Here is an 18,023-nt window from a genome sequence, read left to right as displayed (position 1 = left end):
CAGATGGACCTCATTGCACAGGTGTGTAAACTTTTTTGACTTTGAATCCAACAAAATTAAACCAACATTTTCTTCAGAGAGAGAGACAAGAGCTGAGGAGGAACAAGTGGATTTAGGCAAGCAAATACATAAATCACCAAAAATTAGCCTAATAGCCCATCCACCAAGAGGGCTGGCATACATAACATGGAAAAATGATGCTTCCATTGCAGAGCTCAGAACTGGGCAATGCTTTCAGAAAGGTTATGCCTTGGGAGAGGCTACACTGCAGATTCAACACAATGATTCCAGGAATAAAGATTCAATTACAAACACTGATTGTACAGACTGGACCCATATAGGTCAGATGTCCAAAATCTGCAGTCTGAGAAATGAAATTGTCTGAAAACTGGGAATTTTTTTTAATCCCCATCAAGAGATCTTGGCACCACTCTTGTAACAGAGTAAACAGTCCACACAGGACCTGAGCCCATTGCAGCGCAGTAACATCTGCTCTGGTCTTCAGGAGTGAAGAGGAAGTACTCAGGAGGCTTGTGCATTCTGAAACCCCTCTCCCTCAAAAAGGCTGCGGAGGCTGAGGGTCAACTGGAGCTCTCAAGATTCAGAAACAATGTTTCCTTATAAAAGGAATGTGATTTAATGTGGAACACCAAGATCATGGGAGATGCTACAGTAATATAAACCTTTCTTTGAAATTTTGCTGTTATAATTTAGAAATGCAACAGACAATTTGTACATAGAAAGTCCCACTAACAGCAATTGGAAGAGAGCCAGATATTCTATTTTTAAAAATGCTGGCTTTAAACATTGATCAAGGCAACAAGGGAATGCCTAGTTTAAAAGTGGTTTTGAGAACCTTTTACATCCAACTGGGAAAGCAGAAGGAGACCCAGTTTAACATTTCATCCAGCACCTCTGACAAGTTCCCACTCCCTCAATACTGTGCAAGCAGTGTCAGGTGAGATTCTTGGCTGCTGTCTCTGCAGTGGGCTTGCACACCTGCTTGGCTGTTCCATTAAGTATTGAACTAAGAATCATACTGAGAATATGAGGCTACGTAAAGAAAGTTACATGGGATCCAAGTACACACCTGTTGTAGTTGCTCATCTTCTGCCTCCATTGTCTGTCCCAGTGGAATTTTGGAACTTTCTCTAGAATTGCCTTGTGTTTCTTCAGTCACCAGCCTTGCATTCTGTGGTCTCTCACGAGAAAAACACATTCTTACTCAAAAATATTAAACTCAACAGTTGCTGCACCCTGCCTGCATTCCACCTGACCTCCTGGCACTGCAGAGTGCCAGACAAGAATAATTTACAATTCTGACCCAGGACCATGGAATAAGTGCAGCCCTTGGTGTGAAATGGAGATGGAGATTCAGAAAAGCCTAAGGGTTTAATTCACACTCTGCTCAGAGAGATGATTTCAATTGTGCAGCCAAAGAAAAGTCCTGAGCTACAACTATTTGGAATATCGTGAGCAGTTCTGGACCCTGTATGTAATGAAGGATGTGTTGGAAGAAGTTCAAATGAGGTTCACAAGAATAATCCCAGGAAGGAAGGGTTTGTCACATGAGGAGAGGTTGAGGATTCTGGGTCTATACTCGATGCTGTTCAGAAGGATAAAGGGGCTTCTCATTGTTTTATTCTCTCAGTATTCTGCAAGTTTCAAAAAAAACTGTGGCTGCTAGAGATCTGAAACAAAAACAAATTGCCAGAGAAACTCAGCAGGTCTAGCAGCATCTGTGGGATGAAAACAGAGCTAGCATTTTGAGTACAGCTCCATGTCTGAACAACTCAGACACATGCCCGAATTCAAAAGGCTGAAGTACAAGTGAAACCCAAATCTACAGACATGGAGTGGAATCTGGCCACGAAAATGAAAGGCATTGGCAACAAGTCAATGCACCCATCCCTAGTAAATAATATTTTAAAAAACAAGAGAGATACTGGCTGCTGGGAGTTGCACAATTCTGCTAATGAGAATGCAACAATCCTCCCAGTGACTACTCTCAAAGGGGATGATCCTTCAGCCAGTCGAGAGAACATTGCCATAATTACAGTAAAATGGAGTAAATTAGCATCCACTTAAACAGCTCATTGCACGCTGTCACTTTCAGAAGCACATCTGCTACCACATTGCCCCTTCTGGCTGCATTATGTCTCCCACCATCAATTAACCCCAAGACGACAACATTCCTCAATCACAGCTGAGGCTATTCTAGTGAGCAACACAGAATTTTTCCACAAACTCCTGCATGCTCAAATACAGAATTCAGCTCAAATCCCCCACCCTGTTATCTCTTTACACCTGACTGCGTGCAACAGATCTCTTGGGTGTACGGACTTACTTGGGGTGAGGCAGGAATCTCAGTAACTTTAATGACTCCCAGCAGGCTTAGCCCACTGGGGAGGGGGTGGCCGGGGGGGGCAGATCAGGGTCATGGACCAGGATGCATTCTCTGTGTGCAGTGGCCCACTGGGGAGGGGGTGGCCGGGGGGGGCAGATCAGGATCATGGACCAGGATGCATTCTCTGTGTGCAGTGACACTGATCATAGCAAAAAGCTGTAGCCCTTTGTTAACGAAGAACTCAGGATTATAGAGCTAAGTAGCAGATAGAGAAATCTGGATCAACATACAGATAGGCACCTTATTTGGAGGAAGTATTAGAAGGTGTTCATCTTCCAGACAATGGTTAGCACCTTCAGTAGGTGGTGGACTCAGTGGGAAGAAAGGAGTAAAATAGTTGGCCGTAATACAATGTTCATGCAACACAAGTGACGTTATTGTACAAGACAGAGCTCACAATATTGGGAGAAATGTATTAGCATGGATTGAAAATTGGCTAACACAGAAGAGAATCTGTATAAATGGGTCTTTTTCAAGTTGGACTGCCACAGGTTCATACAAGAGGCATTAATTATTTACTATCTACATGAATGATTTGGAGGAGTGGGCAGTGCGCTAAAGATACAAAAATAGTTGTGACAGCATGCTTTGTTGAGAACATAAGGAATCTTAAGGGGATATAGATAGGGTTAGGTGTGTGGACACAAACTTGGAGTTTGATGTAGGAAAACATGACATTGTGTTCTTTATCAGGAAGAATCAAAAGCAGACTATTACTTAAATGGAGAGACACTTTTAAAAAAAAAAAGACGTTCCTGAGTATGAGTCACGAAAGATTTGCCTGTAGGTACAGCAAGTAATTAAGAAGGAACTTTGGCCTTCAATAATTGAGGTTTGGAGTTTAAAAATAGTGAAGTCTTGTTACAACTTTACAGCGTATTGGAGGGGTGACATCTGAAATACTGTATACAGTTTGAACTCCATATTTTAAAAAGGGGATACTAGCATTGGAGGCTGTTCAGAAGAGATTCACAAGTTGATATTTCCATTGGTGTGGGGACAGGATTACTGCAAAAGGAGACCTTCATTTAAAACCGAGATGCAAAGGAATTTCTTCTCCCAGAGGTTAGTGAGCGTCTGGAATTTTCTATCCTAGAATTTGGAAGCTAGATCAGTGGAAGTATTTAAGAGGCGGTAGATTCATCTTATCTATAGTCCTCATGATTTTATAAACCTCTAGAAGGTCATCCCTCAACTTCCTACACTACAGTGAAAAATGTTCCAGCCTCTCCTTATAATTCAAACCTTTCAGTCCCAGCAAAATCCTGGAAAACCTTTTCTGAACCCAAGCCAATTTAATAATACCCTTCCTATAGTTGGCACCAGCACTGTGCACAGTACTCCAAAAGTGGCCTCACCAACATCCTGTATAATCACAACATGATATCCCAACTCCTATACTCAAAGATCTGAACAATGAAGGCAAGAGTACTAAATGCCTTCTTAACCACCCTACCTGGGACACAAATTTCAAAGAATTACGTACCTGTAGATTAATTTAGGATATGGATGTGTTAGACCAAAGGGTCTGTTTGCATGCTGTACATCTCTATGAACCCCCGGTCTCTCGGTTCGAAAACACTGTATAAGTTCTACCTTGTTTGACTTACCAAAAATGTAACACCTTGCATTTGTCTAAATTGAACTCCATCTGCCACTCCTCAGCCCATTGGCCCAACTGATCAAGATCGCTTTTTAATCTCAGATAGCCTTCTTCACTGTCCACTATACCAACGTTTTTGGTGTCATCTGCAAATGTACTAAACATGCTTCCTAAATTCTCATCCACATCACTTATATAAATGACAACCTACAATACTTCACAGGAACATGATCAAACCCAGCATGATACGTAGCCCCATAAGGATGCAAGATAAATGTATGGAGGGAGAGAGTAACAGCAGGATACAGGAACACAGAGCATAATAACTTGTAAAAGAACATGAGTAAAGCATATACCTCAACATGGGCCACCTAGGTGAAATTATTTGTTTTTTTGGGTTGTAACTCTCCCATTGCTAATTTATTACCTGTTTCCGGGCTCCATCTGACACTTCTCACTTTCCTCTGACACGCGCAGGCTGGACAGTTGCGAGGTCATGTCAGCCTCAGAATTCTGCTCAGGTTCTGCATCTAAAATAAATTTTTAATTTATATTGAGTGCAATGGCATAAATACATGACTAAAGTAAATGCGATGAGGAAAAATGAAGGTGACTAAGTTCAGAGCCTGTGGTGATCATTGTCAACACCCATTACTTACAGAAAGGACAAGGAGAAAGTAAGGACACCACAAGATTCTAACTGAACTACAGAGGTTGAAACGAGATAGAGGGATTTAGCTGTCCCACTGCTTGAACCACTAAAGGTTACACAAACAGGTATAGCAAGTCTAAGCAAATAGAATGTAGTTGTTCATTGTGGGAGAATTGCACCCACTGCAGTTTAGAAGAATAAGAGGGAACTTGATTGAAGAATATAAGATCCTAAGGCGTTTTGACAGGGTGGATGTGGTGAGGACAATTCCTGTCCTGGGAATATCTAGAACTAAGGGACTCTTTCAAAGTTAAGGATCACCCTTTCAGAACAGAGATGTGGCAGATTTTCCCCAAGGGGGTCTTGAGCCTTTGGAACTCTCTTCCTCAAAAGCCAGTGAAAGCAGAGACCTTGAATATTTTAAAGGCTGAACTAGATCACAGAGAGAGAGATTCTTAGAATAGGCAAGAACATGGAGTAGGAGAAGGAGGGCTTATGCCCAAAACGTTGATTCTCCTGCTCCTCGGATATTGCCTGGCCTGCTGCACTTTTCCAGCACTACACTTTTCAACTCAGGAACATGGAGTAATCAGATAGCTACAACCTTATTGAACTGGGGGGAAAGGGGGGTGGAGGTGGTGGTGGAAGAGATAGGCTCGAAGGGTATGTACATCAAAAGGTTTTTAATAAATAAGGTTAATAACAATTGGGAATTATGCTGTATAAAAGAGAATGAAGTGCAAAGAAAAAGAAAGAGAAAGATAAGCATGTAACAAGGAACCCATTTCTCTCAGATTGAAAAGAATTCTTCGAGTTAGCATCTGTTGTTTTTGCTGTGAGTGTTTCGCACTTCGAGCATCCTTTGCATGAAGTGGCACTTTCTAATTACTCTTCTCCATGGCCTGGCTCTGATTTTCTTCCTCAGGCCTTAACTGCCCACTAAGCAGACAGGTTTTTGATTTTAAAACCATCTTTCATGAGATATAAAGTATCACTGGTAAATCTGGTATTCATTGTCCAACCCCAACTGCCTTTAAGGAAGTGATGGTGAGCCACAAATTTCCCTTGTTCGCCCTTTACAATCCGGAAAAAACTCCATCACATTGTCTCCCATATCGCAGGGTTCATAAAGTCCAGTACAATAAACCTAGCTCCTCACCAATCAGAGCCAGAAGTGACATAGCTACAACTAATCCTCACCACATCAACTTAAAATTATAAACAAAACCGGAGCTGTTTTTGTGATGTGAACATTTTTAGGGCTATAATTCCCAGGTGAAACACTGGCAATAACAACAGTTAATTTAAAGCTAGAAGAAAGAACCACTCAAGCAGCATTACGACCTATTACACAGTATTGGCTTACAGCCACATTATTTCTGAGTACAGTTATCCAAAGAGACAAAAACAAGATAGTGGAGACAGCGAGACTAGAGTCAGAGATGTACAGCATGGAAACAGACCCTTCGGTCCAACCCGTCCATGCTGACCAGATATCCCAACCCAATATAGTCCCGCCTGCCAGCACCCAGCCCATATCCCTCCAAACTCTTCCTATTCATATACCCATCCAAATGCCTCTTAAATGTTGCAATTATACCAGCCTCCACCACTTCCTCTGGCAGCTCATTCCATACACGTACCACTGTGTGAAAACGTTGCCCCTTAGGTCTCTTTTATATCTTTCCCCTCTCACCCTAAACCTATGCCCTCGAGTTCTGGACTCCCCCACCCCAGGAAAATACTTTGCCTATTTACCCTATCCATGCCCCTTATAATTTTGTAAACCTCTATGAGGTCACCACTCAGCCTCCGACGCTCCACGGAAAACAGCCCCAGCCTGTTCGGCTTCTCCCTGTAGCTCAAATCCTCTAACCCTGGCAACATCCTTGTACATCTTTTCTGAACCTTTTCAAGTTTCACAACATCTTTCCAATAGGAAGGAGACCAGAATTGCACACAATATTCCAACAGCGGCCTAACCAATATCCTGTACAGACCAACATGACCTCCCAACTCCTGTACTCAATACTCTGACCAATAAACAAAAGCATACCAAGTGCTTTCTTCACTATCCTATCTACCTGCCACTCCACTTTCAAGAAGCTATGAACCTGCACTCCAAGGTCTCTTTGTTCAGCAACACTCCCTAGGACCTTACCATTAAGTGTACAAGTCCTGCTAAGATTTGCTTTCCCAAAATGCAGCACCTCGCATTTATCTGAATTAACTCCATCTGCCACTTCTCAGCCCATTGGCCCACCTGCTCCAAGATCCCGTTGTAATGTGAGGTAACCCTCTTTGCTGTCCATTACACCTCCAATTTTGGTGTCACCTGCAAACTTACTAACTATATCTCTTATGCTCGCATCCAAATCATTTATGTAAATGACAAAAAGTAGAGGACCCAGCACCGATCCTTGTGGCACTCCACTGGTCACAGGCCTCCAGTCTGAAAAACAACCCTCCACCACCACCCTCTGTCTTCTACCTTTGAGCCAGTTCTGTATCCAACTGCTAGTTCTCCCTGTATTCCATAAGATCTAACCTTGCTAATCAGTCTCCCATGGGGAACCTTTTCAAACGCCTCACTGAAATCCATATAGATCATATATACCGCTTTGCCCTCATCAATCCTCTTGGTTACTTCCTCAAATCAAGTTTGTGAGACATGATTTCCCATGCACAAAGCCAAGCTGACTATCCCTAATCAGTCTTTGAGTTTCCAAATACATGTACATCCTGTCCCTCAGGATTCCCTCCAACAACTTGCCCACCACCGAAGTCAGGCTCACTGGTCTACCTTGCCCTTACAGTGGCACCACGTTAGTCAACCTGCGAAAGCAAAGATTATTTTGCCTCGAAATGATTCAGAAGAAATTCAACAAATGACAATTATGACAGCTTTAACTATAAAGTATTAATGAGGAGAAAAAGTTTCTAGTGCCGAGGATTAGGAACCACGAAACACAGATGTAAAACAGTTGATGTGACATCCATGGGAGAGAAGGAAATATTTTTTACTGTATAGAAATGCCATGTGTTTTGAATATGGGACACACTGCCTTAAGGGGTGCTGGAAACAGAAACGTTCAAAAACAGAATTGGACGAAGGAAGTGAAAAATTGGAGGGTCACGGGACAAGATTATACTGGGACCAATCAAATAACTCTCACACAGCAGCACTGACATGATGTCTTACTCTATATAGTAATACCAAAATACTTACTTTAAACTCCGATATTTACAGAACAGAAGAAGGAGGCCATTTGGCCCATTGTATCTGCACCAGTCAACAAAGATCTGATTACACTTGGAACTCTCCGCCACAAATGGCAGTGGATTCTGGATCAGGTGCTAATTTTAAATCGGAGGTAGATAAATTATTGGTAAAGAAAGGTATTAGGTCACAGATCAGCTTTTCACCCAAACCCCAGAGGTTATGGCAACACTAGTGAATACATGAATACTGTTTAAATGTTACAAGAGTTTCTGATTCAACCAGCCTTTCAGGCAGTGTCCCATATTCAAAACACATGGCATTTCTACACAGTAAAAAATATTTCCTTCTCTCCCATGGATGTCACATCAACTGTTTTACATCTGTGTTTCGAGGTTCAGAATCCCACAACCTACCTTGGTGAAAACATTTCTCCTCAATTCACCTCTTAGCCTTTTAGATTTTACTTTAACTTTATGCCTATGGTATTGACCCCTCCTCTAATGAAAACATGCCTTCCTATTCAGGCCCCTCATAATCTTAGACACTTCTATCTAGCCCTCTTGCAAGCTCTGTTGCTCTAAAGTAAACAATCCCATCCTATCTAATATCTTTCCTTATAATTCTGACCTTCCAGCCCTGACAGCATACTAGTAAATCCCCTCGTACAATTACAATTACAATTACACCCTGTGGTGACCAGAACTGCATGCAGTACTCCAGTTGTGACCAGACCAGTATTTTATACAGGTCTAAGTTTGCTCGCTGAGTTGGTAGATTTGTTCTCAGACGTTTCATCACCATGCTGGGTAACATCATCAATGAGCCTCCATTGAAGCGCTGGTGTACTGTCCCACTTTATGTTCTTGGTCTATTGTGGTGGGTGATATCACTTCCTGTTCTTTTTCTCAGAACATTGGGTCCAATTCGATGTGTTTGTTGATGGAGTTCCATTTTGAATGCCAGACCTCTCGGAATTTGCGTGTGTGTCTTTGTTTAGCCTGTCCCAGGATGGATGTATCGTCCCAGTTGAACTGTTGTCCCTCATTGTCTGTGTGCAAGGATACTAGTGATAGTTGGTCACGTCCTTTGGCAGCTAGTTGGTGCTTGTGTATCCTGGTGGCTCGTTTCCTGCCGGTCTGTCCGACGTAATATCTATTGCAGTCTTTGCAGGGTATTTTATATTTGACGTTCGTTCTGCTGGTTGTTGGTGCAGGGTCCTTTAAATTTATCAGAAGTTGTTGCGGTGTGTTGGTAGGTTTGTGGCCTTCCATGATACCAAGGGGCTGGAGTGGTCTCGTCATCATCTCTGAGATTTCTTTAATATATGGCAGGGCGGCTGGAGTCTCTGGGCATTTTCTATCTTCTTGTTTAGGTTTGTTGTGTAAGAATCTGCAGACTGTGCTTGTCGGGTACTGGTTGCTCTTGAACACATTGTATAGGTACTTTTCTTCAGCATCACGTAGTTCCTGAGTGCTGCAGCTCTATTTAAATAATGTCCTGATACTGCTCCATTTGTGGGTGTTGGGATGATTGCTCTTCTGGTCTGTATGTGTTAAGACCATAAGACCATAAGACATAGGAGTGGAAGTAAGGCCAATCGGCCCATCGAGTCCACTCCGCCATTCAATCATGGCTGATGCGCATTTCAGCTCCACTTACCAGCGTTGTCCCCGTAGCCCTTAATTCCTCGAGACAACAAGAATCTATCAATCTCGGCCTTGAAGACATTTAGCGTCCCGGCTTCCACTGCACTCCGTGGCAATGAATTCCACAGGCCCACCACTCTCTGGCTGAAGAAATGTCTCCGCATTTCTGTTCTGAAATGACCCCCTCTAATTCTAAGGCTGTGTCCACGGGTCCTAGTCTCCTCGTTTAACTGAAACAATTTCCTAGCATCCACCTTTTCCAAGCCATGTATTATTTTGTACGTCTCTATTAAGTCTCCCCTTAATCTTCTAAACTCCAACGAATACAATCCCAGTATCCTCAGCCGTTCCTCATATGTTCCTCATATGTTGCTTTCCTGTTGATGCTGGTCTGCAGCTCTCCATTGACTTTTCCTTCTACTGTGACATCTACAAATTTTCACAAAAATTGCAGTATTTTATACAATTCCAGCATCACCACCCTGCTCTGCTATTCCATCTTTTGGCTAATAAAGTCACATAACTCACATTTCATCTTCGGAGGGTCAGGCAGACTTGATGGTCCAATGGCGTCTTTCCTCATTATTGGGATTCTATGATTCTATCTACCTACCCTGCGATCTTCAGGGATCTATAATATGACGCACATCAAGATCCCTCTGATCTTCAGTACGTTCCAGGTTCCTACAATTAATAGCATAACCTCGTCTTGTTAGCCTTTCCCTGGTACATTCTGTCAAACTTTTCCAGGTTGAATTACATTTGCTCTGCCCACCTGACTAATCTGTTAATATCCTCCTGCAGTTTATGGCTAATTTCCTCATTATTTACCACCTCCATTTTTGTGTCACTTGTGAACTCCTTGATCATACCTGCCTCATTTCAGCCCAAAACATTAACGTACACCATAAACAGCACAGACCCGGCACCAAGCCCTGCAAAACCCACTGAAATCAGACTTCCATTCACTGAAACAATCTTCTGTCATACACAGGAATAGGAGTACATTTGAATGTAGACTCCAATAACTTCCATATCACAGATGTTAGTCTAACTGGTCTGTAACCCCCTGGTTTTCCCAATTTGCCTTGAAAGCTTCTGCATCCTGTCTCTCAACCAATTTTGAATCCAATGGTGCCACATTGCTTTGCATCCCATGGGCTATTTATTCTATTTTATCCTCATTTCTGTTGTCAATAAACTTCTGTTTTGTAATTAAAGCAAAACTTGCAGCATTGTATGCCTATTTTTCAATGAGAGACCACCTTATTAATCCCAAAGCAAACTAGAATACGATCAAATCAGATCCCATTCAAGTAATAATGTCAGCTGGGATCATAACAATGCCCTTAGGCCATATGGGGATGGGAAATAATATACCTCCTCCTAGAACAAAACTGGAGGCGTGCAGGGGGCTGTCAAGGCTTAGACTTTAAGTATATTCAAGGCTGAGATAGACATTTTAGATTACTAAGAGAATCAAGGGCTATAGTGAAAAGGTAGGTAAATGGAGATCAGCCACGATTTCATTGAATGGTAGAGCAGACTTAGACAGAATGATAGCTTATGCTCTCAATGCTTTTACTTTCTTGATCAGTCTGCCACAAAGAACCCTCTAAAAACTTTGTTAAAGTTCATTCATACCAAATTAAACACATTATATTCATCAACACACTGCGTAGATACAAAATGTTTAATCTAACTTGTCAAACATGACCGTCCCTTACAAAATCCATGCTGACTATTCCTGATTAATCCATGCCTCTCCAAGTGCAGATCTATTCTGTCCCTCAGAATTCTAATAACATCCCCACCACTCAGGTTACTCTGACTGGCCTATAATTTCTTAGGTTTATCTCTCCTGCCCTTTTTTAATAGTGGACAATATTAGCGATCCTCCAATCCTCTGGCACCTGATCTGTGGCCAAAGAGATTTGAAAATTACTGTTAGGGCTCCTGTTATTACTCTCGTCTCATTCATCAACTTGAAATACATCTCATATGGGCATGTAGGTTTATCCACTTTTAAAGCTGCTAAACTGACTAGTACCTTTTTTCTCTTTTGTGTGCTCTCTCTACATTAATACCTTTTAATATTTCACAATCATCCACCCTGATGTCAATAGTTGTGTTGTCCTTTTCCATTGTGAAGACCATCGCAAGGTACTCATTGAGGGTTGTGGCCATATCTTCTATGCTTTCCTGGGTAACTCCCTTAGTGACAGGAAACAGAGTGTGGTGGTTGAAGGCTGTTTGTGTGACTGGAGGCCGGTGTCTAGTGGCTATCGCAGGAATCAGTGCTGGACCCCATATATATGTCATTTATACGGATCACAAACAACATCAGAAACAATTTATATATATCATTTATACAAAATCACAAACAATTAAGACTCCAGCACTGATTCCTGTGATGTGTATGCATACTGTACATATATATGTATATGGGAGAATGTCAGAGGAATGATAAGTTTGTATAGGACATTACAATTACCTGGATGTCTGACAGAGAGGAGGAAGGTCTTTGGTTACAGGAGGATACAGATTGAATCATCATAGAATCCCTACAGTGTGGAAACAAGACATTTGGCCCAACAAGTCCACACCAACTCTCAGAGGAGCATCCCACCCAGACTCACTCCTCTATCCTATCCCTGAAAGCCTGCATTTCTCATGGCTAATTCACCTAAATTACACATCCCTGGACACTATGGGCCAATCCACCTAACCTGCACATCTTTGGACTGTGGGAGGAAACTGGAGCACCCAGAGGAAACCCATGCAGACAAGGGGAAAGTTTGCAAACTCCACACAGATAGTTGCCAGAGGTGCTGTGAGGCAGTAGGGTATATCAATCAGATGAGTATATCAATGGCAGATGGAACTTAATTCCAAAACGTGAGTGATGATGTACTTTAAAAATCAGTAACAAGACAAGAGAACACTCAATGAATAGCAGGACTTGAGGAAGCTCATTGGAACAGAAGACTCTGGGAGTGCTAGCCCATAGATCCCTGAAGGCAGGAGAGGTTAATATGGTTAAGGTGGCATTTGAGGCACTTACCTTTATCAGTTATGACATAGATTCTAAGGGTAGGGAATTTTATGTCGGAGCTGTACAAAAGTTTAGTTCGGTGTCGAACGATGCGATTGCACTGGAGGGGGTGCAGAGGAGATTCACCAGGACTGGTGAATTTTAGCAGGTGTATAAGATGGCATGGATAGGGACAGCTTTTCCCCTTGGTTAATTTTAAGGTGAAGGACAGACGGCTCAGGAGGGGACTGGAGGAAACATTTTTTTTCCCACCCAGAGGTTGATCAGCATCTGGGAGGGCAGTAGAAGCAGGAAACCTCAAACTTTAAAATGTACATGGATGGGCTTTGGGTTAAGTGCTGCAAAGTGGGATTACTGTAGAAAGGTCAATGCAGACTTGAAGGGCTGTCGGGTCTCTTCTGCACTGTATGATTCAACACCAAGACATCAATACACATTGACGCATTTCCCAACAAGGCAGCAGTTCCAGGTAAAAGGAGAATGACTATACTCTGAGTTATTCACAGTCAGGAGTTTTGAAAGTCAGTTAAATCAGTGGGACATCAGAAATCAGCAGCAATCTTCAAAGTGTACAGCCCATGCATAAAACATCCAATGAGGATACAGCCTTGTAATCATTTCACACACCATTTCTAAAGGAAATGCAAACATTCTGCACAGCAACAGTGCCTATACCACACTCCCTGCAGAGTGGGCAGCAAATTCCCAAGCAAGGGTATAGACATAGTTAATGGTAACTGTCTTTTCCCCAGGATGGGGGATTTGAAGACTACGGCACACATTTTTGAGGTGACAGGAGAGATTTAAAGATATGGGGCAAATCTTTTACACAGAGTGGTTCACATATGGAATGAACTTCCTGAGGATGTAGGTACAAATACAACATTTAAAAGATATCTGAATAAGTATATGAATTGGAAAGGTTTAGCGGGAAATGGGCCAGGAGCATGCAGGTGGAACTAGTTTAGCATGAACTGGTTGGACTGAAGGGTGTGTTTCCAAGCTGTATGACTCCATGACTATGACTCTACCCTGCTATTTGCTCTTATTTTTGTCTCTTTCCACTTACAAAGACTGTCCTTGAATTGGATCTCTTTGACCAAGATTTAGGCGGTTATAACCTACTGCTTTTTTGAGTAGTTGGTGTAACTGCATTCCTGTGAAACAACCCTCAACTTATTTTTAATCTACACTGAAGGCACTACACAAATGCACGTTTTTGTCTTTTTCTGACACATGCAAACAGTTCTCCAGGTGGAAAGGCTGGGGGTTTCCAGTTTTTTTTAATTTATTCATTCACGGGATTTGGGTGTTGCTGGCTAGACCAATATTTATTGCCCATTCCTAATTGCACAGAGGTCAGTTCAGACTTAACTGCTTTATTGTGGGTCTGGAGTCACATATAGGCTAGACCAGGTAAGGATGACAAGCTTGAGGTTGGAAGAACATCTCCACCTCCTGATGCTGCCTGGTTTGCTATGCTCTTCCAGCCTCCTGCTTGTCGACCTTCGATTCCAGCATCTGCAGTTGCTGTTTTGTCTCAGGCCCAGGTAAAGAAAGCAGCTTCTTTCTCAAAAGGGCATTAGTGAATCAGATGGTTTTTTTTAAAACTGACAATTGACAACAGTTTCATGTTCATCATAAGATTCTTAATTCCAGACTTGTATCAAATTCAAAATTCTACCATTTGCCATGGCAGGATTCAAACCTAGGGAACATTTCCTGGGTCTCTAGATTATTAATCGCACAATAATACCACTGCACCATTGCCTTGCCTAAAGCCAGGCTTGTACTTTTCAAAGCAAAATTGCTACCCCTTATAGCGATCAGTCAAAAGATACAAAAACAAACGCAATACAAATCATTCCCACATAATAAATCTCAGTCAATTCCATCAAAAGCCATTTTTAAAAAAAAAAAATCAGTAAAATCTGCTTAACTGACAATGTTAAATATCTAGGGTTTTCCATATCTTGCAAAGAAAAACATAATCAACATCTAAGTAAAATTGTAGTTCTAATTTTCGTATATCATAGCATATCAATACAAGCACGATACGCCATTTTGCCTGTCCCACCAGTGGTAACCAATTAACCTCAAATCTTCAGTACATCCCTGAAATTGATTTTCCTTCATTTTGCTTTCTTCTGGCAGCATCAACATTTGTTGCCCATCCTAATTGCCCCGAACCTGTTCAGCCATTTCAGAGTCAACCATATTACTGAGTTGAGATCATGTAAGCCAGGTTGGGTAAAGATGGCAGATTTCATTTTAACTAGAGTGTTAGTGAAGCAGATGGTGTTTTACAATGATTACTGAGACCAACTTCATGTTGCAGATTTATTGATTAAATTCAAATTCCACTAGCTGCCATGATTGGATTCAGACCAATGGCAGCATAGAATTAGTCTGAGTTTCCGGATTATTAGAACATAGAACATAGAACATAGAAGAATACAGCGCAGTACAGGCCCTTGGGCCCTCGATGTTGCGCCGATCCAAGCCCACCTAAACTACACTAACCCACTATCCTCCATATACCTATCCAATGCCCTCTTAAATGCCCATAAAGAGGGAGAGTCCACCACTGTTACTGGCAGGGCATTCCATGAACTAACGACTCGCTGAGTGAAGAACCTACCCCTAACATCTGTCCTATATCTACCCCCCCTTAATTTAAAGCTATGCCCCCTTGTAATACCCGACTCAATACGCGGGAAAAGGTTCATACTGTCGACCCTATCTAACCCCCTAATCATCTTGTACACCTCAATCAAGTCACCCCTAAACCTTCTTTTCTCTAGTGAAAACAGCCCCAAGTGCCTCAGTCTTTCCTCATACGATTTTCCTTCCATACCAGGCAACATCCTGGTAAACCTCCTCTGCACCCGTTCCAATGCCTCCACATCCTTCCTATAGTATGGCGACCAAAACTGCACACAATATTCCAGATGCGGCCGTACCAGAGTCTTATACAACTGCATCATGACCTCAGGACTCCGGAACTCAATTCCTCTACCAATAAAAGCCAGTACGCCATATGCCTTCCTCACCGCACTATTTACCTGGGTGGCAACTTTCAGAGATCTGTGTACATGGACACCAAGATCCCTCTGCTCATCCACACTACTACTTGCCCCTGCAAGTGGTACGAGCACAGCATTACCACCTCCCCCTCGCAAAATACTTTAACATTTCCAACAAAAACAAAAATTGCTCTGGACTGAGGAAGGGCCAGCAGAGCTGAAACATTAACTCTGATTTCTCTCTGCAGATGCTGCCAGACCAGCTGAGCTTTTCCAGCTATTTCTGTTTTTGTTTCTGATTTACAGCATCTGCATTCTTTCGGGGGGTTTTTTACTTATCCATTTCCTTTCTGAATATTATTATTAAATGTGCTTCCATCACCCTCTCAGGTACTAATCCAAGATCACCACCTCATCGAGTAAAACATTATTTGCACATCTCCTGCTACAGCTCTTTTACCAGCTGCATTAAATCACTGACCTTGTGCTACCAAATCTTCTGTCTCTGAAACAGTTTCTCCTTACTTATATAATTACAAAGGGGTTTTACAAATTCGGAGCAGAAGTAGACCATTCAGTCCCTCAACCCTGCTCTGTTATTCAATGAAATCATGGCTGATCTGTTTGTGTTTCAAATTCCACATTCCCATCTACCCCACTAATACTCAATCCCCCGGCTAACAATAATCTACCTCCACCCTAAACACGATTAATGACCCCACTTCCACTGCCTTCTGAGGCAGAGATTTCCAAAGTTGCACCACCCTCAGATCAGAGAAAAAACATTTCTCTTCTCTGCCCTAAAAAAAGGTGACCCCTAATTTTAAAACAGTGCCCTGTAGCTCCGGACTGACCCAAGACAGCAAACAACCTTTCCATGTCCACTTTGAGAAGGAATCTCTCTCTCGAAAACACTTCTATCATTTAATTTTCACCACTCCAAGGACAACACCAATGTCTCCAGTTTAGTTTTGCCCACATAACTGAAGCTCTCTCATTTCCGGTGATGTTTCGATTCTATGTTGAACGTCAGTCATTCGCCTGGAATTATAATGGTGGGCAAATACAGATTGCTCGAGATATACTGTACACAGAGCAATTGCACATTCACCTTTGGCAAACAGACTCCTCAGTCAATCCTCAGACTTTGCCATCAGAATGGCACCTGTTAGTGCCTTGTCACACATTATTTTCAGCACAGCTCTGTAAGTATTGTTTATTTGACCAATAATCTTTTGAAAGCATCTGTCAAACCTATCTCCACCACTCTGTCAGGTAGCACCTTCCAAATTCTAACCACACCTTCTACTAATTCACCATAAAACCTGCAGAAAGCCAGCATAAATAAAAGATGTCATCTAGCCTGAAAACTGTTTCATAAAGACAAACACTTCCTTGTCGGATTTCAAGAGGCTACACGACAATCAAGATAAAAATCTGCCAAGATTTATTCAGATGTTCTACACTCTTAGTTCAAACCTGAATAAAAACAAGTTTGACCTTTCACAAAGTGGAAGTGGGATCATTGCTCTCAGAAACGCTTCAAATTACTGATTTAAAGAAAATGTAGATTTTTAGAGATATTCAGTCTCAATTTTTTAAAACAAATTCAGCCATTTCAGAGGGCAGGATAAAGACTGAATGTTGATGTCAATACAAAGGCGGGTTTCTAGTCTTTGCAAAGCGTCTCTGGTACTGCAAAATATACAAGGCGGGATGGGGATGGGGGTGGGTATAGGTATGGGGGTCAGGGAAGATAATGGGGTGGGGGATGAGGATGGGGAATGGGTTTCAGGGATGGGGGGGAAACGGGGACGTGGGGGGGCAATGGGGATGGGGGAAACGGGGATGGGGGGGGACGGGGGGAACGGGGGGAACGGAGATGGGGGTCAGGATTGCGCCCGAGGGTTGGGGGGGGACGGGGATGGGGGTCAGGATTGCGCCCGAGGGTTGGGGGGGGACGGGGATGGGGGTCAGGATTGCGCCCGAGGGTTGGGGGGGGACGGGGATGGGGGTCAGGATTCTGCCTGAGGGTTTGGGGGTGGGGGGGGGGGATGGGGGTCAGGATTCCGCCCGGGGGTGGGGGGGGGGGTCAGGATTCCGCCCGGGGGTTGGGGGGGGGGGGTAATGGGGCCCTTACCTGGTACCGAGCCCCGGCCCCGACGCCGCGGCCGCTGCTCCTTCTCCTTCTCCTCCTCCTCTTGCTCCTGCGGCTGCTTGTCGGTCCCTGGCACCCCTAGATTCATCCCCATCTTCATCTCGCTCCGACTCGGTGTCTTCCCTCCCTCCGAATGCCGCTCGACCTCTTCTCCCGCTCCCTCCTCCTCCGACAGCGGCTCCGCCTCAACAGGACAGCGTCCAGCGGCCGCTCCACTCGCCATCATCAGCCGCCGAGCCGAGGAAGAGCGGAA

The 18,023-nt window shown here is 43.1% G+C and overlaps 1 protein-coding gene across 1 annotated transcript in view; it reads right to left on the bottom strand.

The window, feature by feature from the left end:
- The window catches only part of tmed8 (transmembrane p24 trafficking protein 8), a 28,126-nt gene extending 10,117 nt beyond the window's left edge, over positions 1–18,009 (bottom strand). The window contains exons 1-3 of the mRNA XM_043696888.2: positions 17,753–18,009; positions 4,438–4,540; positions 1,091–1,199 (exon numbers count right to left, since the gene is read on the bottom strand). Of these exons, the coding sequence (XP_043552823.2) occupies positions 1,091–1,199; positions 4,438–4,540; positions 17,753–17,996 (456 nt within the window). The 5' untranslated portion in view covers positions 17,997–18,009. The remainder of the gene's footprint in view (positions 1–1,090; positions 1,200–4,437; positions 4,541–17,752) is intronic.
- Between the last annotated feature and the right edge of the window lie 14 nt (positions 18,010–18,023).

This window comes from Chiloscyllium plagiosum, unplaced genomic scaffold (genome assembly GCF_037043375.1).
Source record: "Chiloscyllium plagiosum isolate Xiang-an unplaced genomic scaffold, Cpla_swu_hap1 HiC_scaffold_8, whole genome shotgun sequence".
NCBI classification, from domain to species: domain Eukaryota; kingdom Metazoa; phylum Chordata; class Chondrichthyes; order Orectolobiformes; family Hemiscylliidae; genus Chiloscyllium; species Chiloscyllium plagiosum.
Note: the sequence above shows the minus strand (reverse complement) of the source record. Positions and strands in the feature narration are given on the sequence as shown.